The following is a 16,789-nucleotide window of genomic DNA, read 5'->3' on the forward strand; positions in this document are numbered from 1 at the left end:
CCCCCCCCCAATTTTCATTGTGAATTGAGTGAAGGTTAACATACAAGAGCATCATCTTTACATTCAATAAATCATGCAATTTGTTTAATCTCAGGGATTACAATCCCCTCCTTGCAACAACTATTATCCTACTTCCTCCCTGTGGTTTCCCTTTTATATTTCACAAATGAACAAAGAAAAAATATTTGATGTACACATATAAAATGAAAAACATATATCATTTAAATATCCAAAGGGCATATTTTGCAAGTTTGCCTCCTGCTGGCAGGCACACAACCTTTCTCAGTCCATAGGCCTCGAGCCTGCAGCTGCTCTATCTGTCTTGCCATTGCCTCTGCCACTATCTCTGCTGTCGCTGCTTTTCTAGGTAGGGATCTCATGTTCTTCCTTCTTGATGGTCCTGAGATTGTCTGTTCCTGAAACGAACACTTTTAGTTACACATCTAAGAGACTTATTTTTAGAAACAAACTTTGCTGGAAGAGACTCCGAAGATCACTATTAGTTGAGAAAAGGGAGACAAGCAATCTCAGACAATTCAATAAAGTACAAGGATGATGGTGACAGTAGTACCTAGGTTAAGGTTGGTAGAACTAAAATCTTCTAATTCCTCAAAATTGGAATCTGATTCTTCAGAGTTGCCCATTTCATAGATTTTAATGAAATTACAGAAATTTCCTAATTTTAAGTGGCACTGTGGGCTAATGCTAAGTCGTTTGAACTGCAAGGTCGGTGGTTCAAACTTACCAGCTGCTCCTTGGAAACGCTATACAGGGTTGCTGTGGGTTGGAATCAACTCGACGGCACTTAACAACAACAAGAGTGGTCCAGAAACTTCTTTGTGGGGCAATATTCCTATGGCAGTGAACTGTCTCTGGTGAGGTTTAGAAGAAAAAAAGGTGACTTGTGCTCCCTATCTTCCTTTCCACACTATCATCAAGAATCATTTTCATGGCTAATAATAATATTGGGAAGCACACGTACCTTAGAATAACTAACTATTTAAGATCCAAAGGATAACATTGTCCCAAGAACAGAGCTCAGAAGGGTTATGTATGATAGAAGGAAGAATGGAACCCTGAAACACAGGGAAGAAATGGGGTAAGAGCTGTTCCATAGTGGGGATTGCAGTAAACAAAGTAAAATAAAATGTGTATGAATGTAAAGGTGACCTGTTCTGAAAACCTCCCAATTCACAGTAAAAAGGAAAAACAGCATCATCTCCATATTATCAGTGTTCTATAACTTAAATTATATCTCTATAAAGTTGTAAAACCAAAAGTATTAGAAAACCAAAAATGAAGAACACACTCAGCATTACTCAAGCAGAGGGAACAGAAGAAAAAATTCAAACCTCGACTTGTGGTGTTGAAGGATTCTCTGGGCAAAATACTGAATGATGCAGAAAGCATCAAAAGAAGATGGAAGGAGTGCACAGAGTCACTGTGCCAAAAAGAAATGATCAATGTTCAACCATTTCAAGAACAGCACATGATCTAGAGCCAATGATACTGAAGGAAGAAGTCCAAGGTGAGTTAAAGCCATTGGCAAAGAACAAGGCACCAGGAATTGATGGAATACAAATTTAAATCTTTCAACAAGCTGATGTGGCACTGGAGGCACTCACTCATCTATGCCAAGAAATTTGGAAGAGATCCGTATTTGTCCTCATTCCAAAGAGAAGCGACCCAACGGAATGCAGAAATCATCAGGCAATATTATTGATATCCCAGGCAAGCAAAGTTTCACTAAAGATAATACAGAAATGACTACAACTGTCCATTGAGAGTTAACTTCCAGAGGTTCAAGATGGTTTCAGAAGAGGATGTGGAATGAAGGATATCATTGCTGATGTCAGATGGATCTTGGTTGAAAGCAGAAAATACCAGAAAGACGTTTACCTGTGCTTTACTGACTATGCAAAGGCTTTTGATTGTGTGGACAATGACAAGCTATGATAACATTGCAAAGTAAGACTATTCTGGAACACTTAATTGTACTCATGAGGAACCTGTACACAGGCTAAGAAACAGTTATCTGAACAGAACAAGGGAACACCGGATGGTTTAAAATTTAGGAAAGGTGAGAGACAGGGTTGTACTCTCTCACCATACTTATTCAATTTTCAGGCTTAGCAAATAATCCAAGAAGTTGGATTATATGAAGAAAAATGTTGCATCAGGATTGGAGGAAGACTCAGCAACAACCTGTGATATGCAGATGATACAACCTTGCTTGCTGAAGGCAAAGAGTACTTAAAATATTTACTGATGAAGATCAAAGAACACAGCCTTTGGTATGGGTTACACCTCAATGTAAAGAAAACAAGAATCCTCACCACTGGCTCAATAAACAACATCCATATGGAGAAAAAATTGAAATTGTCAAAGACTTCATTTTTCTTGGATCAAATATCAACACTCATGGAAGAAGCAGTCCAGAAATGAAAAGATGTATTGCATTAGGCAAATCTGCTGCACAAGAGACTTCTTTAAAGTGTTGAAGAGCAAAGATGTAAGTTTGAGGAAGGACTAAGGTATGCCTAATCCAAGCCATGGTATTTTCAATAACCTCGTATGCATGCGAAAGTCGGATAATGAATAAGGAAGATTGTAGAAGAATTGATGCATTTGCATTATGGTGTTGGAGAAGAATATTGAAAGTGCCATGGACTCCCAAAACAACAAATAGACCTGTGTTGGAAGAAGTACAGCCAGAGTGCTCCTTGGAAGCCAGGATGGCAAGCCTTCGTCTCTCATACTTCAGACATATTGTCAGGAGGGACCAGTCACTGGAGAAGAATATCATGTTTAGGAAAGTGGAGAGTCTGAGAAAAAGAGGAAGACCCCCAGAGAGATGAATTGGCACAGTGACAGCATCAATGGGCTCAAACATAAAAATGATTGTGAGGTTGGCCCAGGACCGGGCAGTGTTTTGTTCTGCTGTGCATAGGGTCACTATGAGTCGGTACTGACTCAATGACACTTAACAACAACAACAAAAGTTGTAAAATGGGAGCACAGTGGCTCTGTAGGATAAGCACTGGACTGCTAACCACAAAATCAGAGATCTGAACTCACCAACTAACTGTTCAGCTGATGAAAGATAAGGCTTTCTGTTCCTGAAAAGGTTTACAGCCTCAGAAACCCTATGCAGGGTTGCTATGAGTTGAAATCAACTTATTGGCACTTGACAACAGAGTTGTAAAATAGCCTAATCAATCATAGACCATCAAAGATACATATCCCCCTAGAATAAATCATCCTAGAGGCTCCAACACACAGCACCCAATGTACCACTGAAACGACTGGAGTCTTTTTTGTCCACTTGCAAGTCTTTGGTGATTTATCCTGACAATCCATAGCACTTTTGTTAGCAACCCTCTTTTTTACCTTTTAATTTGACCTGCCAAATTGTCAGTCTGGCCTGCTTTTATCTCTAGGAATTTACATCACTCAGCCTTGAAATAGGCCCTTCTAAGTGATGGGAGAGAAATCCCCTTATTTTTAGCTACAGAGAAAAACTTGTTAGGTATCATAAAACAGAACTGGTCACTAATATTTTTAATGGGAAATGATTTCCAAAGACACCCATACCTCAGACATTGTTTACTGTCACTTTAAACTTCTATCAGTTTGTAATTCTAATTGGTTGTTTGTTTTACTGTTGCAGCTGTAGTAATAAAATGCAAACTGACATCCTTACCTTCATCTTAATTCATGTGATATTTCTTTGCTAAATCAAAATGAACAATTTGTTCTTCCTACCTTTCCCAGGTGGACTCCTGGTGTGGTGCTCTAGTATCAGCACTGAACTGCTAACCACAAGGTTGGCAGTTCAAATCCACCAACTGCTCTTCGGATACCCAATACAGGGTCACTGAGTCGCAACCCACTCAAAGGCACTTAACAACCTCTCCCGTGTACATGAAAATAATACTTAAAAAAAAAAAAAGAAGAATAAAACTAGTGAGTTGCTAGATAAGTAGCTGATTTTAAAAGGCCAAGAGTATGTGATGTGCCTTTTAAAAAGAGGTAGTAGGAATCCCTGAGTAGTATATATGTCTCATTTTTTTCTTGAAAGGTTGATGGTTCAAAAAGCTCTGGCCCTAGCTGGCCTACCTGATGAAAATATTCTAAAATGCAACTTCCCCAAGCTTTTGGTTTAGCTGCTTAAAAATGTGATCTTTATAAGAACTTCCTTGACCTTTATTGTTCACGTGGCTTTTTTAACCTAAATCATTGTCTCGATACCAACCTAAAAGTTGGCAGTGGCAGTTCAAACCTACCAAATGGCGCTCTTCGTAAGACAAACTGGCATGTTTCCGGAAGATCAGCATTGAAAATCCTACTCTCCAGTTCTACTCCGTGCTGCAGTCAGGGCTAAAGTTACAATCCCTATTTTGTAGTGTAATTAGATTATCTCTGGGTTTTGGAAAACGAAACTGTTAATTTACAGCTCAGACTCTAGAGCCGAGGACTTTCCCACAGGTAACGTAAAACGAGCGGGAGTGCCAAGCCAAGCCAATTGCAGCTCGTGGCGGGCTTTTCGAACAGTGCCCAATAATAGGAGGCGCTGACAGTTGTTGTAAAGCACGGTGGAGTCAGTTCCGACTCATAAGGGTTTCCAAGGCTGCAAATCTTTACGGGAGCACAAAGCCTCATCTTTCTCTTGCAGAACAGTTGGTATTTTTTTCACTAATGACAATAATGGTAATTTATTACTACTGCTGCAGAGAGCAAAACCTAAAGCCATTTCCCTCCCTTTCCGGTTACTCCAAGTTACCCTTCACCCACACAAAAACAAGACAGGTAATGTGCTACAGCTTTTCTTAGAGAAGTGTGAGTGGCTCTTAAAAGAGCCGTTGGGGTATGAAATGCGACAGACAGCTCACTTGGCGCTGGTGTACTTGGTGACGGCTTTGGTGCCCTCAGAAACGGCGTGCTTGGCCAGTTCTCCAGGCAGCAGCAGGCGCACGGCTGTCTGGATCTCCCGAGATGTGATGGTAGAGCGCTTGTTATAATGCGCCAGGCGTGATGCTTCACCAGCGATGCGTTCAAAGATGTCATTCACGAAGGAGTTCATGATGCCCATGGCCTTGGATGAGATGCCGGTATCGGGGTGGACCTGCTTCAGTACCTTGTACACGTATATGGAATAGCTCTCCTTGCGGCTACGCTTACGCTTCTTGCCGTCTTTCTTCTGCGCCTTAGTCACCGCCTTTTTCGAGCCCTTTTTCGGGGCAGGGACTGACTTGGCCGGGTCAGGCATAGTGGAGCTACAGAACACCACAGTAAACAGAGAAACAGTAGCGTTCTTTCGATTTATAGTGTCATATGTAAATTAGGATGCGTATAGATTTTGCCTGATTGGAGGCCCTTCGGAAATGACATCAATCTCTATTTTCCAATCAGACCATAACATTTTAAAAAACTGTGTTTGCCCTTTAGCCAATGGCACAGTTGTATTTTCGCGCCCATCAGTAACTATAAAAGGTGCCGGTTTCTACACTCTGTCTCAGTTGTCTTAAACAAGCCATTATGTCGGGACGTGGTAAGCAGGGAGGTAAGGCACGCGCCAAAGCTAAGACTCGGTCTTCCCGCGCCGGACTCCAGTTCCCAGTGGGCCGTGTCCACCGCCTCCTCCGCAAAGGGAACTATGCCGAGCGGGTCGGGGCCGGCGCTCCGGTGTACCTGGCAGCGGTGCTGGAGTACCTGACGGCTGAGATCCTGGAGCTGGCGGGCAACGCAGCCCGCGACAACAAGAAGACACGCATCATTCCGCGCCACCTGCAGCTAGCTATTCGCAACGACGAGGAACTCAACAAGCTGTTGGGTAAAGTCACCATCGCCCAGGGTGGCGTCTTGCCTAACATTCAGGCCGTGTTGTTGCCCAAGAAGACCGAGAGCCACCACAAGGCCAAGGGCAAGTAAGGTCTGAATTCACTATAAACCTCTGATTAACCAAAGGCTCTTTTCAGAGCCATGCAGCATTTCTTCGAAAGAACTGAACACTATTTGTAAACCAGTATCTACTTTAGTAAAAGCACATAAACACAAAAGCAGAAAGAGACTCCTGCTGTGGGTTAATGTGCCAGACTGTAAAGCCGTTTGAGCTGCAAGGTCGACGGTTCAAGGTCACTAGCTGCTCGGAAGCCCTGTGCAGGGTCGCTATGGGTCGGAGCCGACTCGACGGCACATAACATGCTTACTAGGGGGTTGGAGGGAAGAGATTATCTACTGGCTAGAGGGTGCCCACATGTTAACTTGGGACCAGGCAGTCAATGCAAGAGCGAGGTTGACTGGAAAGATGACAGAAGCAAAGACACGGAAGAATGCAAAAGTTAGTAAGTAGAGGTAAATACCGTTAACTGACAAACGTGGAGGTGATTGCAAGCATATGAAACGAAGGTGTACGCATATTGCTTGCAAAACATTCACTAAATTCATAATAAAAAGCAATATACAAATGCAGTTCGTCTTTATTGTCATGAACATTTCATCCTGTCTCAAAAAGCACAGTTGTAAACATTTGCTCCAGATAATATGTTAAATACTTTAGGCCAGTTTTTTTTCTTTGCAAATAGTAGAGCCTGGTCATCCACTGCTCAATTAAAACCTCAGTCCTAACCCAAACTTTTTTTTCCCCCAGTGTTATGCTTACCGGAAAAACCCTAATCACTGATCAGTGCAAATCTATTACCGCATACATCCTGATTAAAAACTTGAATTTTCTTATTGAATAGTTAGCTGTTTGCATCAAAATCATGTTAACGAAAATAATTGCACATTATTTAGAGCTTGTATCCAGTCCAAAAGCCACACTAGGCAGAGTAAAACTCTGTTACTCCAGAACTTTTGTTCTGAGTTTAGTACAGTCACTAAAAGCAGAACAGGATGATTTGGTGATTAAACAACCTTTTTTCATAGACTAATACAGTATTCTGGAATTGTTTTTCGTATTATCTGAGAAAGAAAAGAGGCTCCAATGAAAATGCGTTTCCTTAAGAATAGTATAGGCGCATAACATCCAAAAATTCACCGTCAGATTCCCTGTTCACTGAGGGAATCGTTTAATAAAGTGATTCGTCGAAGAGAGTAAAGTACAATGAAACACAGCAATCACTGTGTCCTGCAACATTAGAAAATAAAAATTATGTCTCAAGGGAAACAAAACTGTCCTGAATTTTTGAGTGACATGAATCGGTTTCGACTTATACTGACTCTGTACAGGGTTTCCAAGGAGCAGCTGGTGGGTTTGAACCACGGACCCTGAAGCTAGCAGTTCAGAGGGGTTGTTGGTGTTGTGAAGTGCTGTCGAGTCCGTTCTAACCCATTGTTGTTTAGTGCGGTCAGTCAGTTCCGACTCATAGCGACCCAGTGCTTATGCTACAGGGCCACACCAGGACTCCGCAAGGGGTTGTTGCTGTTGTTGTTAAGTGCCAACGAGTCGATTCCGACGCATGGCGACCCTGTATAGGGTTTCCAAGGAGCTGCTGGTGAGCTTGAACCACCAACCTTGCTATTCAAACGGCTTTGCAGTCTGGCGCATTAACCCACAGCGCCACACCAGGACTCCCCGCAGGGGTGGGGGGGTAGGGGTGGAAGCAACCAAATAAAGATTGAAGTAAGAACCAATCCAGTCACAACTACAACATTACTGGCCAATCAGGATCGGAGCATTAGTATAAAGTCTGGTCCCAACACCACTTCTTCAGTTTTTTCTCAAAGCGCAGCTTAAAACTATGGCTCGTACCAAGCAGACAGCTCGCAAGTCCACCGGCGGCAAGGCACCGCGTAAGCAGTTGGCTACAAAAGCTGCCCGTAAGAGCGCGCCGGCCACGGGTGGCGTGAAGAAGCCTCACCGTTACCGGCCTGGCACCGTGGCGCTGCGCGAGATCCGGCGATACCAAAAGTCCACAGAGCTGCTGATCCGTAAGCTGCCCTTCCAGCGGTTGGTGCGCGAGATCGCTCAGGATTTCAAGACTGATCTGCGCTTCCAGAGCTCGGCCGTGATGGCGCTGCAGGAGGCGTGCGAGGCCTACCTGGTCGGACTTTTTGAAGACACCAATCTGTGTGCTATCCACGCCAAGCGCGTTACCATTATGCCCAAGGATATCCAGCTGGCCCGTCGCATCCGTGGGGAGCGGGCCTAATGCCTTGCAGCTAGTCCTGGTAATCTATTCCTTTCCAAAGGCTCTTTTTAGAGCCATTTACACTCCAATGGAAGCAGCTGCAAACACAATGTTTAAAGAATCGCCCCCTGTGCAGAGGAGACCGCTAGGTTCTGTTAATAACTGTAAAGCAAGTTAACTGTCCTCAAGTTATCTCGCTCTGCAGGTTTCAGTATTAGTGCAGTCGAATCTGTTCCAATCCCTAGGGACCCAGTATCGTGGGTTAATAACCTACAGCGCCACACAGGATTCCGAGACAATGGATGTAGCAAAGGCCCTAAGAAACAAGTTTATTTACAGCAAGCATGGATTTACTAGCCAACTACAAGTGAGTTCAGAGCATAGGTATTGTCATCTCTTCCCACATTATGACTGTAAATTTGATGGAAACAGTTTGTATAATCTGGAAGCCTAGAAACTTTGTACTTTGTCTACCAGTAGTTTGTCTTCTGGCAATCTTAAAAATAAAAGCTCTGAAAAGTTATTCTTCACATTTACTCCAAGATTAAAGCAAATTAGCTCACCCACTGGTTTTTATTCGGCAGTATCCACAAGCGTGACAGGCATTCTGCCATCAACCCCGTTCCTAAACCCTCCAGCTGACTGCCCGACTTTACTTGATGTCATACTTATGTGTATGAAACACTAGACCTAGGAGACATTTGTTCTCCAAAATCTGTAAATCAGTTTTAAAAATAAAATTTTACTCACTTTCTCTTTCTATACAATATTCACGTCATAGGTCAAAGTTTCTTTGGACTGGATTCGCTGCTGTTATGTCCCTAGAATAGAAAGTGACCAGCACAAGACAGGTTAAATAAATGAATATTTGTTAAATGAGTGAATTTGTTAATTCATTATGCATACTTTATTTTAAAATTCACAAAGCACTTGCCTTTATTATTTCTTTCCCTCATAAAAGTTCAGAAAGATCAGTAATCATTTTAAAAACGGTTAGGGTTTAAATCCTAAGCAATTGCTTTACTGAATGATGCTGTTTACAGTGAGAACTGATTCCATTTTTAGTCTTGACATAAATTGTTTATTTTAAAATTCTCTTTGACCATTAATCAGAAATGTAAAATGCTTTTCCCTCAGGCAGAGTGTGTTTGAAAGTATATTACAATCTCATCTAGCCAATGTTTATTGTAAAGTGCCTGTATAGGGTTTCCAGGAGTGGCTGGTGAGTTTGAATCGTCAACTTTGCAGTTCAAATTGACCTTGCAGTTGCGTGCTTATCCTACACTATACCAGTACAGTTCCCTTAAAGATTTACTGTTTTTGAAACCCTAAGAAACAGTTTTACTCTGTTCCATAGGGTCGTTATTGATCAGAATCAAGTCAATAGTTGTGGGTTTTTACCCAGCCCAGGGAGATGATTCCTGGTGTAGAGCTGTAGGATAAGCACGGCACTGCTAGCCACAAGATTGGCACTTTAAACTCAACAGCTGCTCCTTGGAAACATACAAGATCATTATGAATCCGTTCTGACTCCAGGGCACTTAACAGCAACAGGGAAAGGGACAGTCTTGCCTTGAAATTGTTACCGGAGTCGCTCTGATGGAGTTGCCAAGGCCACGCGGTTGTAACAAAGGAAGGGCTTTATTGTGCTAGCACGTGGCTCAGCAAATTCATATCCAGAGGCTTAGCCCCCATCTTCTCTGTTTGAGGATATTTTATAGGGAGTGCGGCGCGGTGGGTTAATGCGCCAGACTGCAAAGCCGTTTGAACTGCAAGGTTGGCAGTTCAAGCTCACCAGCTGCTCCTTGGAAACCCTATACAGGGTCACTATGGGCTGGAACCGACTCAAGGGCACTTCACAACAACAAGGGGTGCATACATGAGTTCATTTGGGATTGGTTAGCGGGGGTCAACAACTTCACAGGGCTACCTGGGATTGGTTGGTTCAAACACATGGCGGGGGAAAGACATAGGAGCATACAAACAAGCAGTTACAGAAGTGGAAGCAGGTAAACATTAGCTCACCACCCGGAGGTGGGTCAGGAACAGGAGATTAGCCTGGGTGATCACATGAGGCTGAGGTGGTCTGTTGCTTATTTCCTGGAATGTAAACCTTGCTCCAGGAATGAACTATGAGCCTAGGGGACATGAGGGGTCAGAGCCTATTTCCACAAGCCTACCAGCCTCAAAATGACTTGCCTGGGCATGCATTCCCTTAGTGGAGATTGGGGTTATCAGAGCTGCATAGTCATATTTCATACCCTAACTATCCTGGTGTGGCCCTGTGGGTTAATGCTCCAGACTGCAAACGTTTGAACTGCGAGGTTGATGGTTCAAGCTCACCAGTTGTTCCTCAGAAACCCTGTATAGGGTTGCAATGGGTCAGATCCGACTCGACGACACTTAACAATAACCAGGTGGCCTGAAGACCCCAGAACCAACCCTGTAAAATTTTCTAATCTGTAATTGTATATGTAGCCCAATCATGATCTTTTCCCCACTTCTGTAGTCTGGTCTGCAATATTGATGAACTGATTTGCTGCCAATTAAGATTTTGAGAAGATTTCCTTTGTTTTCTATAATTAGCCACTTGACTGTGAATCCTTTAGATATCATGGTTTTATACAGGTGGTCTCCTTCATCCAGATGATTTGTCTTTGTCCTGCTTAAGTGTTAATAAAAGAGTCTTGTAGCGTAGTGGTCATGACTCGGGCTGCAAGCCGCAAGGTTAGCAGTTCAAAACTACCAGCTATTCCATGGGAGAAAGATGAGGTTTTCTGCTCCCATAAAGATTTACAGCCACAGAAACCCTATACAGGGTCATTATAAGTCAGAACCAACTCTACAGCACACAACCAATAATCCCTCCCTTTAATTTGCTTTCACGTTTATACAGGAGCTAGGTCCCACTCAATCTCAGGTTTTTGTTGCATACTGACATGTCCTACACCATGCATTTCATTCCAGTCACTTTGTTGTGGTTGTTGTGTGCCATGGAGTCAGTTCCAACTCCTAGCAATCTTGTATAGGGTTTCCGAGAGTACCTGGTGGGTGTGAACTGCCAACCTTGCAGTTAGCACTCCAGGGCTTATCCTACATTGTCCCCATAGGGTTTCCAAGGCTGTAAATCTTTAGGGAAAACTAGCCCTGGTGGCACAGTGTGTTAAGCATTGGGCTGGTAGCCAAAAGGTCCATCCAACCCCCACCAACCACTCTGGGAGAAAGATGAGGCAAAAGGAAAAAAACAAGTAGAGTAAAGAGTCATCCAACAGAGTCCAGAAATGTCTGGACCGTGAGGAATTTGCCTTACTCAATATCCAGGAATCAGCAGGTTTTTCTTTTATTGTTATCCACAGATACTGAAGGTTTAGTGCTACCAGAGATTTAGAAAGAAGGTGAAATCTATTGATTGTTCAGGTAGGCCTGATTTGTAGGTATGGACCTGGGATGGTGATATATGACTATCAGCTTTGAAGTGGGGAAATCTCATTTGTTTTCAATTCATCTAGCATTTATTGTATAACATATAATAAACTACAAACTACTAGAACAGTTTCATGAGAAGTCCTCGTGTGGTGCTGGAGCACTGGACTGCTAATCTCAAGGTCAGATCCCTCCAGCAATGGTTTTCTGCTCCCTTAAAGATGTACAGCATCAGAAACCCTTGTTGTTCTTGTTAAGTGTTGTCGACTCAGTGATCCTGTATAGGGTTTCCAAGGACCAGCCGGTGAGCTTGAACAATTGACTTTGCAGTTCAAACTGACCTTGCAGTCCAGCGAAATAACCCACAGCAACACACCAGGACTCATTCAGTCACTATAAATCCGAATCAACTTGATGGCAGTGAGGCTTTTTGAGTCCATATGTAAGGGTAAATTGCTGCAATTTGATGAACCTGACGTATACTCAGGGAGGTTGTTGTTGTTAAGTGTCATGGAGTCGGTTCTGACTCATAGCGACCCTGCACAGGGTTTCCGATGCTGTAAATCTTTACGGGAGCAGAACGCCTCATCTTTCTCCCGCGGAACCACTGGTAGTTTCGAACTGCTGATCTTGCGGTTCATAGCCCAATTCGTAATCACTACGCTACCAGCGTAGTGGTTACGAAATGGGCTGCGAACCTTAAGGGCAGCGGTTCAAAACTACCAGCCACTCCGCGGGAGAAAGATGAGGTGTTCTACTCCCCGTAAAGATTTACACCCTCGGAAACCCTGTACAGGGTCGCTATGGGTCGGAACCGACTCGACAGCACTTAACAACAACAACAACATGCCATATGTGGAGCCATGGTGGTGCTATGGGTTAGGCGTTGGACAGCTAATCGAAAGGTCAGTGGTTAAAACCCACTAGCCTATTGCCTGAGAAGGGTTGCTGAGTTGAAATCCAGTGACAGTGAGTTAGGATTTGGATTAGCCAGTTGCCACTGAGTCAAATCCTAATCATGGCAACACTATGTACTTTAGAGTCAAATTGCTTCACTGTTTATTCAATCCTTCCTAATATGAGAAGAAAAAGAAAAACAACAACAACAACAACAAGAAAACCAACCACACAGTACTTGTTCCATGTAATCATCAAGAATTTATTGGGACAGTTATGGCAATTAGCACCATTATTTGCGGAAGAAGAGAAAAATGAAACATTAAAAGAGTTCTTAATTCTAGTAAAACAAGATTCTTAAACCCTTTCCAAATTAAGAAATCTCCAGAGTTAGTCAAAGTGTTTCCTCTATGTAAGTGGGAGAAAAGAATTGACAAAGTATCTGATTTAACAGAGAATTCACAAGTATTTACACCTTTATAAGATGAATCTTTGGAGTCCTGATGTGGCGCTGTGGGTTAATGCATCAGACTGAAAAGCCGTTTGAATTGCAAAGTTGGAGGTTCAAGCTCACCAGCTGCTCCTTGGAAACCCTACACAAGGTCGCTATGGGTTGGAACTGACTTGACGGCAATTCACAGCAACACAACAGCAAGATGAATCTTTGAGCCTAGAGTCCTGGGGTGGTGCCATAGGATAAGCACTTGACTTCAAGGTCAGTTTGAATTGCAACATCAGTGGTCCAAACTCACCAGCCCTTCCTTGGAAACCCTATACAGGGTTTCCTGTGTTGGAACCAACTCTGACTCAACAGCACACAACAAGATGAGTCCTGGTGTGGCACTGTATGATAAGCATTGAACTGCTAACCACAAGGTCAGTGGTTCAAATCCACTAGCCACTCCTGGAAACAGGTTTGTTATGAGTTGAAATCAATTGAATGGCACACTAACAAAGATGAGACCCCATGTAAATCCTTGTAAAGTTCTGGGGTGGCGCTCTAGGATAAATACTGGATTGTTAACTGCAATGGTGGGGGCTCAAATCCACCAGTGGCTCCTTAGAAAATCCTATACATGGTCACTGTGAGTGGAACTGACTCTATACATGAAACTGACTCTATAGCACTTAACAAAAAACAAGATGAACCTGGTCCTGGTGTGGCACTGTAGGATAAGTGCTACTGGACTGTTATCTGCAAGATCAGTGGTCCAAAACCCACCAGCCAAGCAGCTCCTTGGAAAATTTATAGAGAGTTTCTATGAGTCAGAATGACTTGATGGTGCTTAACAAGATAAATCCTGGTGTGGCATTCACTGTAGGATAAGCACTGGACTGATAAAAACAAGATTGGCAATTCAAACCCACCAGTTTCTCAGAAACCCTATAAAAGTTCACTATCAGTCCAAACCTACTGGATGACACACAGCAAGATGACTATGTATCAGTCTCAAGGCAAATTGTCAAAGCAACCAAACCAAACTGCAGACCTTTCAGAGTTCATCATCTTTATCAGGCTGGTGACCGAGCTTGAACCACTAATCCTGCAATTCAACCAACTTTGAGATCCAGTGCCAATTCACAGTGTCACACTAGGACTTTTTCCTTCTGTTATTACTTAACAGAAGAAAAAAGAAGCCAGCCTATAAATTCAGTGAGAAATGGATTATTAAATTGAATCTTGAAGTCAGAATCAAGCATTAATTGAAGTTAGCCTCTTTTCAGGCTCACTAAATCAAGATCATAAGGAAAGAATTTTTGAGTCAACTGATTAAATGAGATTATATGGGAAGTATTTGGCATCTGAGACAGTTTCACAAATAACTGAAGTGAGCACCATCCTCCTTGTCAAAATGATTCCAGCATCCAGTGATCAGTGTCAAAAGGTGACTTCAGACTTTCATGGCCTGAACAGAACAAAAGGAAGGCCTTACATTGATGAGTAGGTGCAAAGCACTGAAGGGAGAGCTTTTTATATGACCAGTAGTAACTTTTGCTTAGGCATCATTTTGAAACTAGGCGTTTAAACGCCGCCCTCCTCCCCCTCCCCCACCCCCAGGATTTGTAGGCAGGGCTACAGATCAGAGAGCTAAGCGGATACAGGGGGTGGGGAGGTAGGGAAGGGTGGGGTGAGAAGTCTTCAAACAGGTCCGAGTAACTGCTATATAAGACAGCACTTCAGGGCTTAGCTGACTGTATTCCATATCGACTCCAACATGTCTGGTCGCGGTAAGGGTGGTAAGGGCCTGGGGAAAGGAGGCGCTAAGCGCCATCGTAAGGTGCTACGAGACAATATCCAGGGCATTACCAAGCCTGCTATTCGCCGCTTGGCGAGGCGTGGTGGTGTCAAGCGTATTTCTGGCCTTATCTATGAAGAGACCCGCGGGGTTCTCAAGGTGTTTCTGGAGAACGTGATCCGTGATGCCGTAACCTACACTGAACACGCCAAGCGCAAGACAGTCACTGCCATGGATGTGGTCTATGCGCTGAAACGCCAAGGGCGCACCCTCTACGGCTTTGGGGGTTAGGAATTTTTTTGGATATTTTCGTTCCCCAAAGGCCCTTTTAAGGGCCACCCACGATATCTGTTAAAGAGCTTGGAACATTTTAAAGGGTTTCTGAGATACATGACCATGTTTTCACTGAGTTTAAAGTTAGGTGGCTCAGTTCAATGCCATGTTGCATATCCATCTGCAGAATAACCACTTTATGCAGGGTATGCAAATCCAGGAGGGCGAAAGACTGCTGTTGGCAAAACTACATGTCATGTTTCCATACTTTTTCCTTGTGGGTTATGCGCTTGACTGCAAGATCAGTTTGAGCCGCAAGGTGATCGGCTCAAGATCTCCAGTTGCTCCTCCGGAACTCTATACAGGGTCAGAACCGACTCGACGCCACTTAACACGAGGTAGTGAGCGGAACTGTATGACTTGGCAAAGCCAAGGGTTCTGACTACAATTTACAAAAGCTTTGGAAGTTATTAAGTACGGGGTTCTTACATTTTGGAAGTGCGAGGTGTAGCGCTGCAGGATAACGCACTGGACTGAGAAGTCCGTCTGAACCTCAACGTTTAAATTCTAATTAATCTGCCTCTCCCCGGAAACCCTTTACAGGCCCTGGTAACTTAGTGGTTACAAATCAGGCTGTGAGCCTCAAGGTCAGCAGTTCGAAACTACCAGCTGTTTCGCGGGAGAAAGAGGAGGATCTCTGCTTCCGTAAAGATTTACAGCCTCGGAAGCCCTGTACAGGGTCGCTATGGGTCGGAACCGACTCCATGGCACATAACAACAAGAGTCAGAACCGTGTCAACGGCACTTAGCCATAGTAACCGAAAGGTTGATAGAGCCCACCTGCCGCCTTCTGAAAATTTATACAGGGTTGCCTGAATCGGAACCGACTTGACAGCACACAACATACAGCATTGGACTGCCAAAGTCAGCAGTTCAAACCCACAAGCCGCTCCTCGGAAATCCTATACAGGGTCAATTTGAGTCGGAACCGACTCCACGGCACTTATGTAGCAGAGTGGTTCGAATTTCGATTTCAAAGTCTTAAAAAAAAAAAGTCTTTTAATCTCAGTTTTTCCCTTTAATGTTAATCAACAGTCGAAAGAATCCATAACACCTATTTAAAGCAATGGATACTGAAGCAAACAACACTCTCTAGTAATCTTCATACATGCAAAATCCTTTTTAAAAAGAGGGGAGAAAAAACAATAAAATAAGTTCTTTGTACGTTTTCTAGACCAAAATGGGCGCGGGAAACATTTTGCATGAATTACTGGGTTAAGATGGGAGCCAATTCGGCGAGGGTAGGGCGGAGTAGCAGTAAATTGTCCAATCAGAACACGAGAGTTCCTATAAATACTGCGATTATGAGCTGGAAAACCTCATTTTCTGGTTGTGTTACCTCTTTCTGGAAATGGCCCGTACTAAGCAGACAGCTCGCAAATCTACTGGTGGCAAGGCGCCGCGCAAGCAGCTGGCCACTAAGGCTGCCCGCAAGAGTGCGCCAGCCACCGGTGGCGTGAAGAAGCCTCACCGATACAGGCCGGGCACCGTGGCGCTGCGCGAGATCCGGCGCTACCAGAAGTCCACCGAGCTGCTTATCCGTAAGCTGCCGTTCCAGCGGCTGGTGCGTGAGATCGCTCAGGATTTCAAAACTGATCTACGCTTCCAGAGCTCGGCCGTGATGGCGCTGCAGGAGGCGTGCGAGGCCTACCTGGTGGGGCTCTTTGAGGACACCAACCTGTGTGCCATCCACGCCAAGCGTGTCACCATTATGCCCAAGGATATCCAACTAGCCCGCCGTATCCGTGGTGAGAGAGCTTAAGCTAT

General features: G+C 43.8%; 4 protein-coding genes across 4 annotated transcripts; 3 read left to right on the forward strand and 1 right to left on the reverse strand.

Moving 5' to 3' along the window:
• Window positions 1-4,888: 4,888 nt before the first annotated feature.
• Window positions 4,889-5,269, reverse strand: LOC102816423 (histone H2B type 1-O-like). The gene has a single exon (XM_006872792.1). The coding sequence runs from the start codon at window positions 5,267-5,269 to the stop codon at window positions 4,889-4,891; it is 381 nt and encodes a 126-aa protein (XP_006872854.1).
• A 268-nt stretch (window positions 5,270-5,537) lies between these two features.
• Window positions 5,538-5,931, forward strand: LOC102816042 (histone H2A type 1-like). The gene has a single exon (XM_006872791.1). The coding sequence runs from the start codon at window positions 5,539-5,541 to the stop codon at window positions 5,929-5,931; it is 393 nt and encodes a 130-aa protein (XP_006872853.1). The 5' UTR covers window position 5,538.
• Window positions 5,932-7,742: 1,811 nt separating this feature from the next.
• Window positions 7,743-16,789, forward strand: LOC102824290. The gene is made up of 4 exons (XM_006872872.1): window positions 7,743-8,147; window positions 8,338-8,499; window positions 8,914-8,983; window positions 16,297-16,789. Exons 1-4 carry the CDS (start codon window positions 7,743-7,745, stop codon window positions 16,782-16,784), a joined length of 1,125 nt encoding a protein of 374 aa, XP_006872934.1. The 3' UTR covers window positions 16,785-16,789.
• Window positions 14,669-14,980, forward strand: LOC102815656 (histone H4-like). Its single transcript, XM_006872790.1, has one exon. The coding sequence runs from the start codon at window positions 14,669-14,671 to the stop codon at window positions 14,978-14,980; it is 312 nt and encodes a 103-aa protein (XP_006872852.1).

Source organism: Chrysochloris asiatica, unplaced genomic scaffold, assembly GCF_000296735.1.
Source record: "Chrysochloris asiatica unplaced genomic scaffold, ChrAsi1.0 scaffold00213, whole genome shotgun sequence".
NCBI classification, from domain to species: domain Eukaryota; kingdom Metazoa; phylum Chordata; class Mammalia; order Afrosoricida; family Chrysochloridae; genus Chrysochloris; species Chrysochloris asiatica.

Coding starts and splice junctions, on each gene's coding strand:
- LOC102816042 (XM_006872791.1), top strand. CDS start 5,539: ATGTCGGGACGTGGTAAGCAGGGAGGTAAGGCACGCGCCAAAGCTAAG.
- LOC102816423 (XM_006872792.1), bottom strand. CDS start 5,269: ATGCCTGACCCGGCCAAGTCAGTCCCTGCCCCGAAAAAGGGCTCGAAA.
- LOC102824290 (XM_006872872.1), top strand. CDS start 7,743: ATGGCTCGTACCAAGCAGACAGCTCGCAAGTCCACCGGCGGCAAGGCA. Junction 8,500..8,913: donor GATTTACTAGCCAACTACAA/GTGAGTTCAGAG, acceptor TTCACGTCATAG/GTCAAAGTTTCTTTGGACTG. Junction 8,984..16,296: donor AAGTGACCAGCACAAGACAG/GTTAAATAAATG, acceptor TTGTCCAATCAG/AACACGAGAGTTCCTATAAA.
- LOC102815656 (XM_006872790.1), top strand. CDS start 14,669: ATGTCTGGTCGCGGTAAGGGTGGTAAGGGCCTGGGGAAAGGAGGCGCT.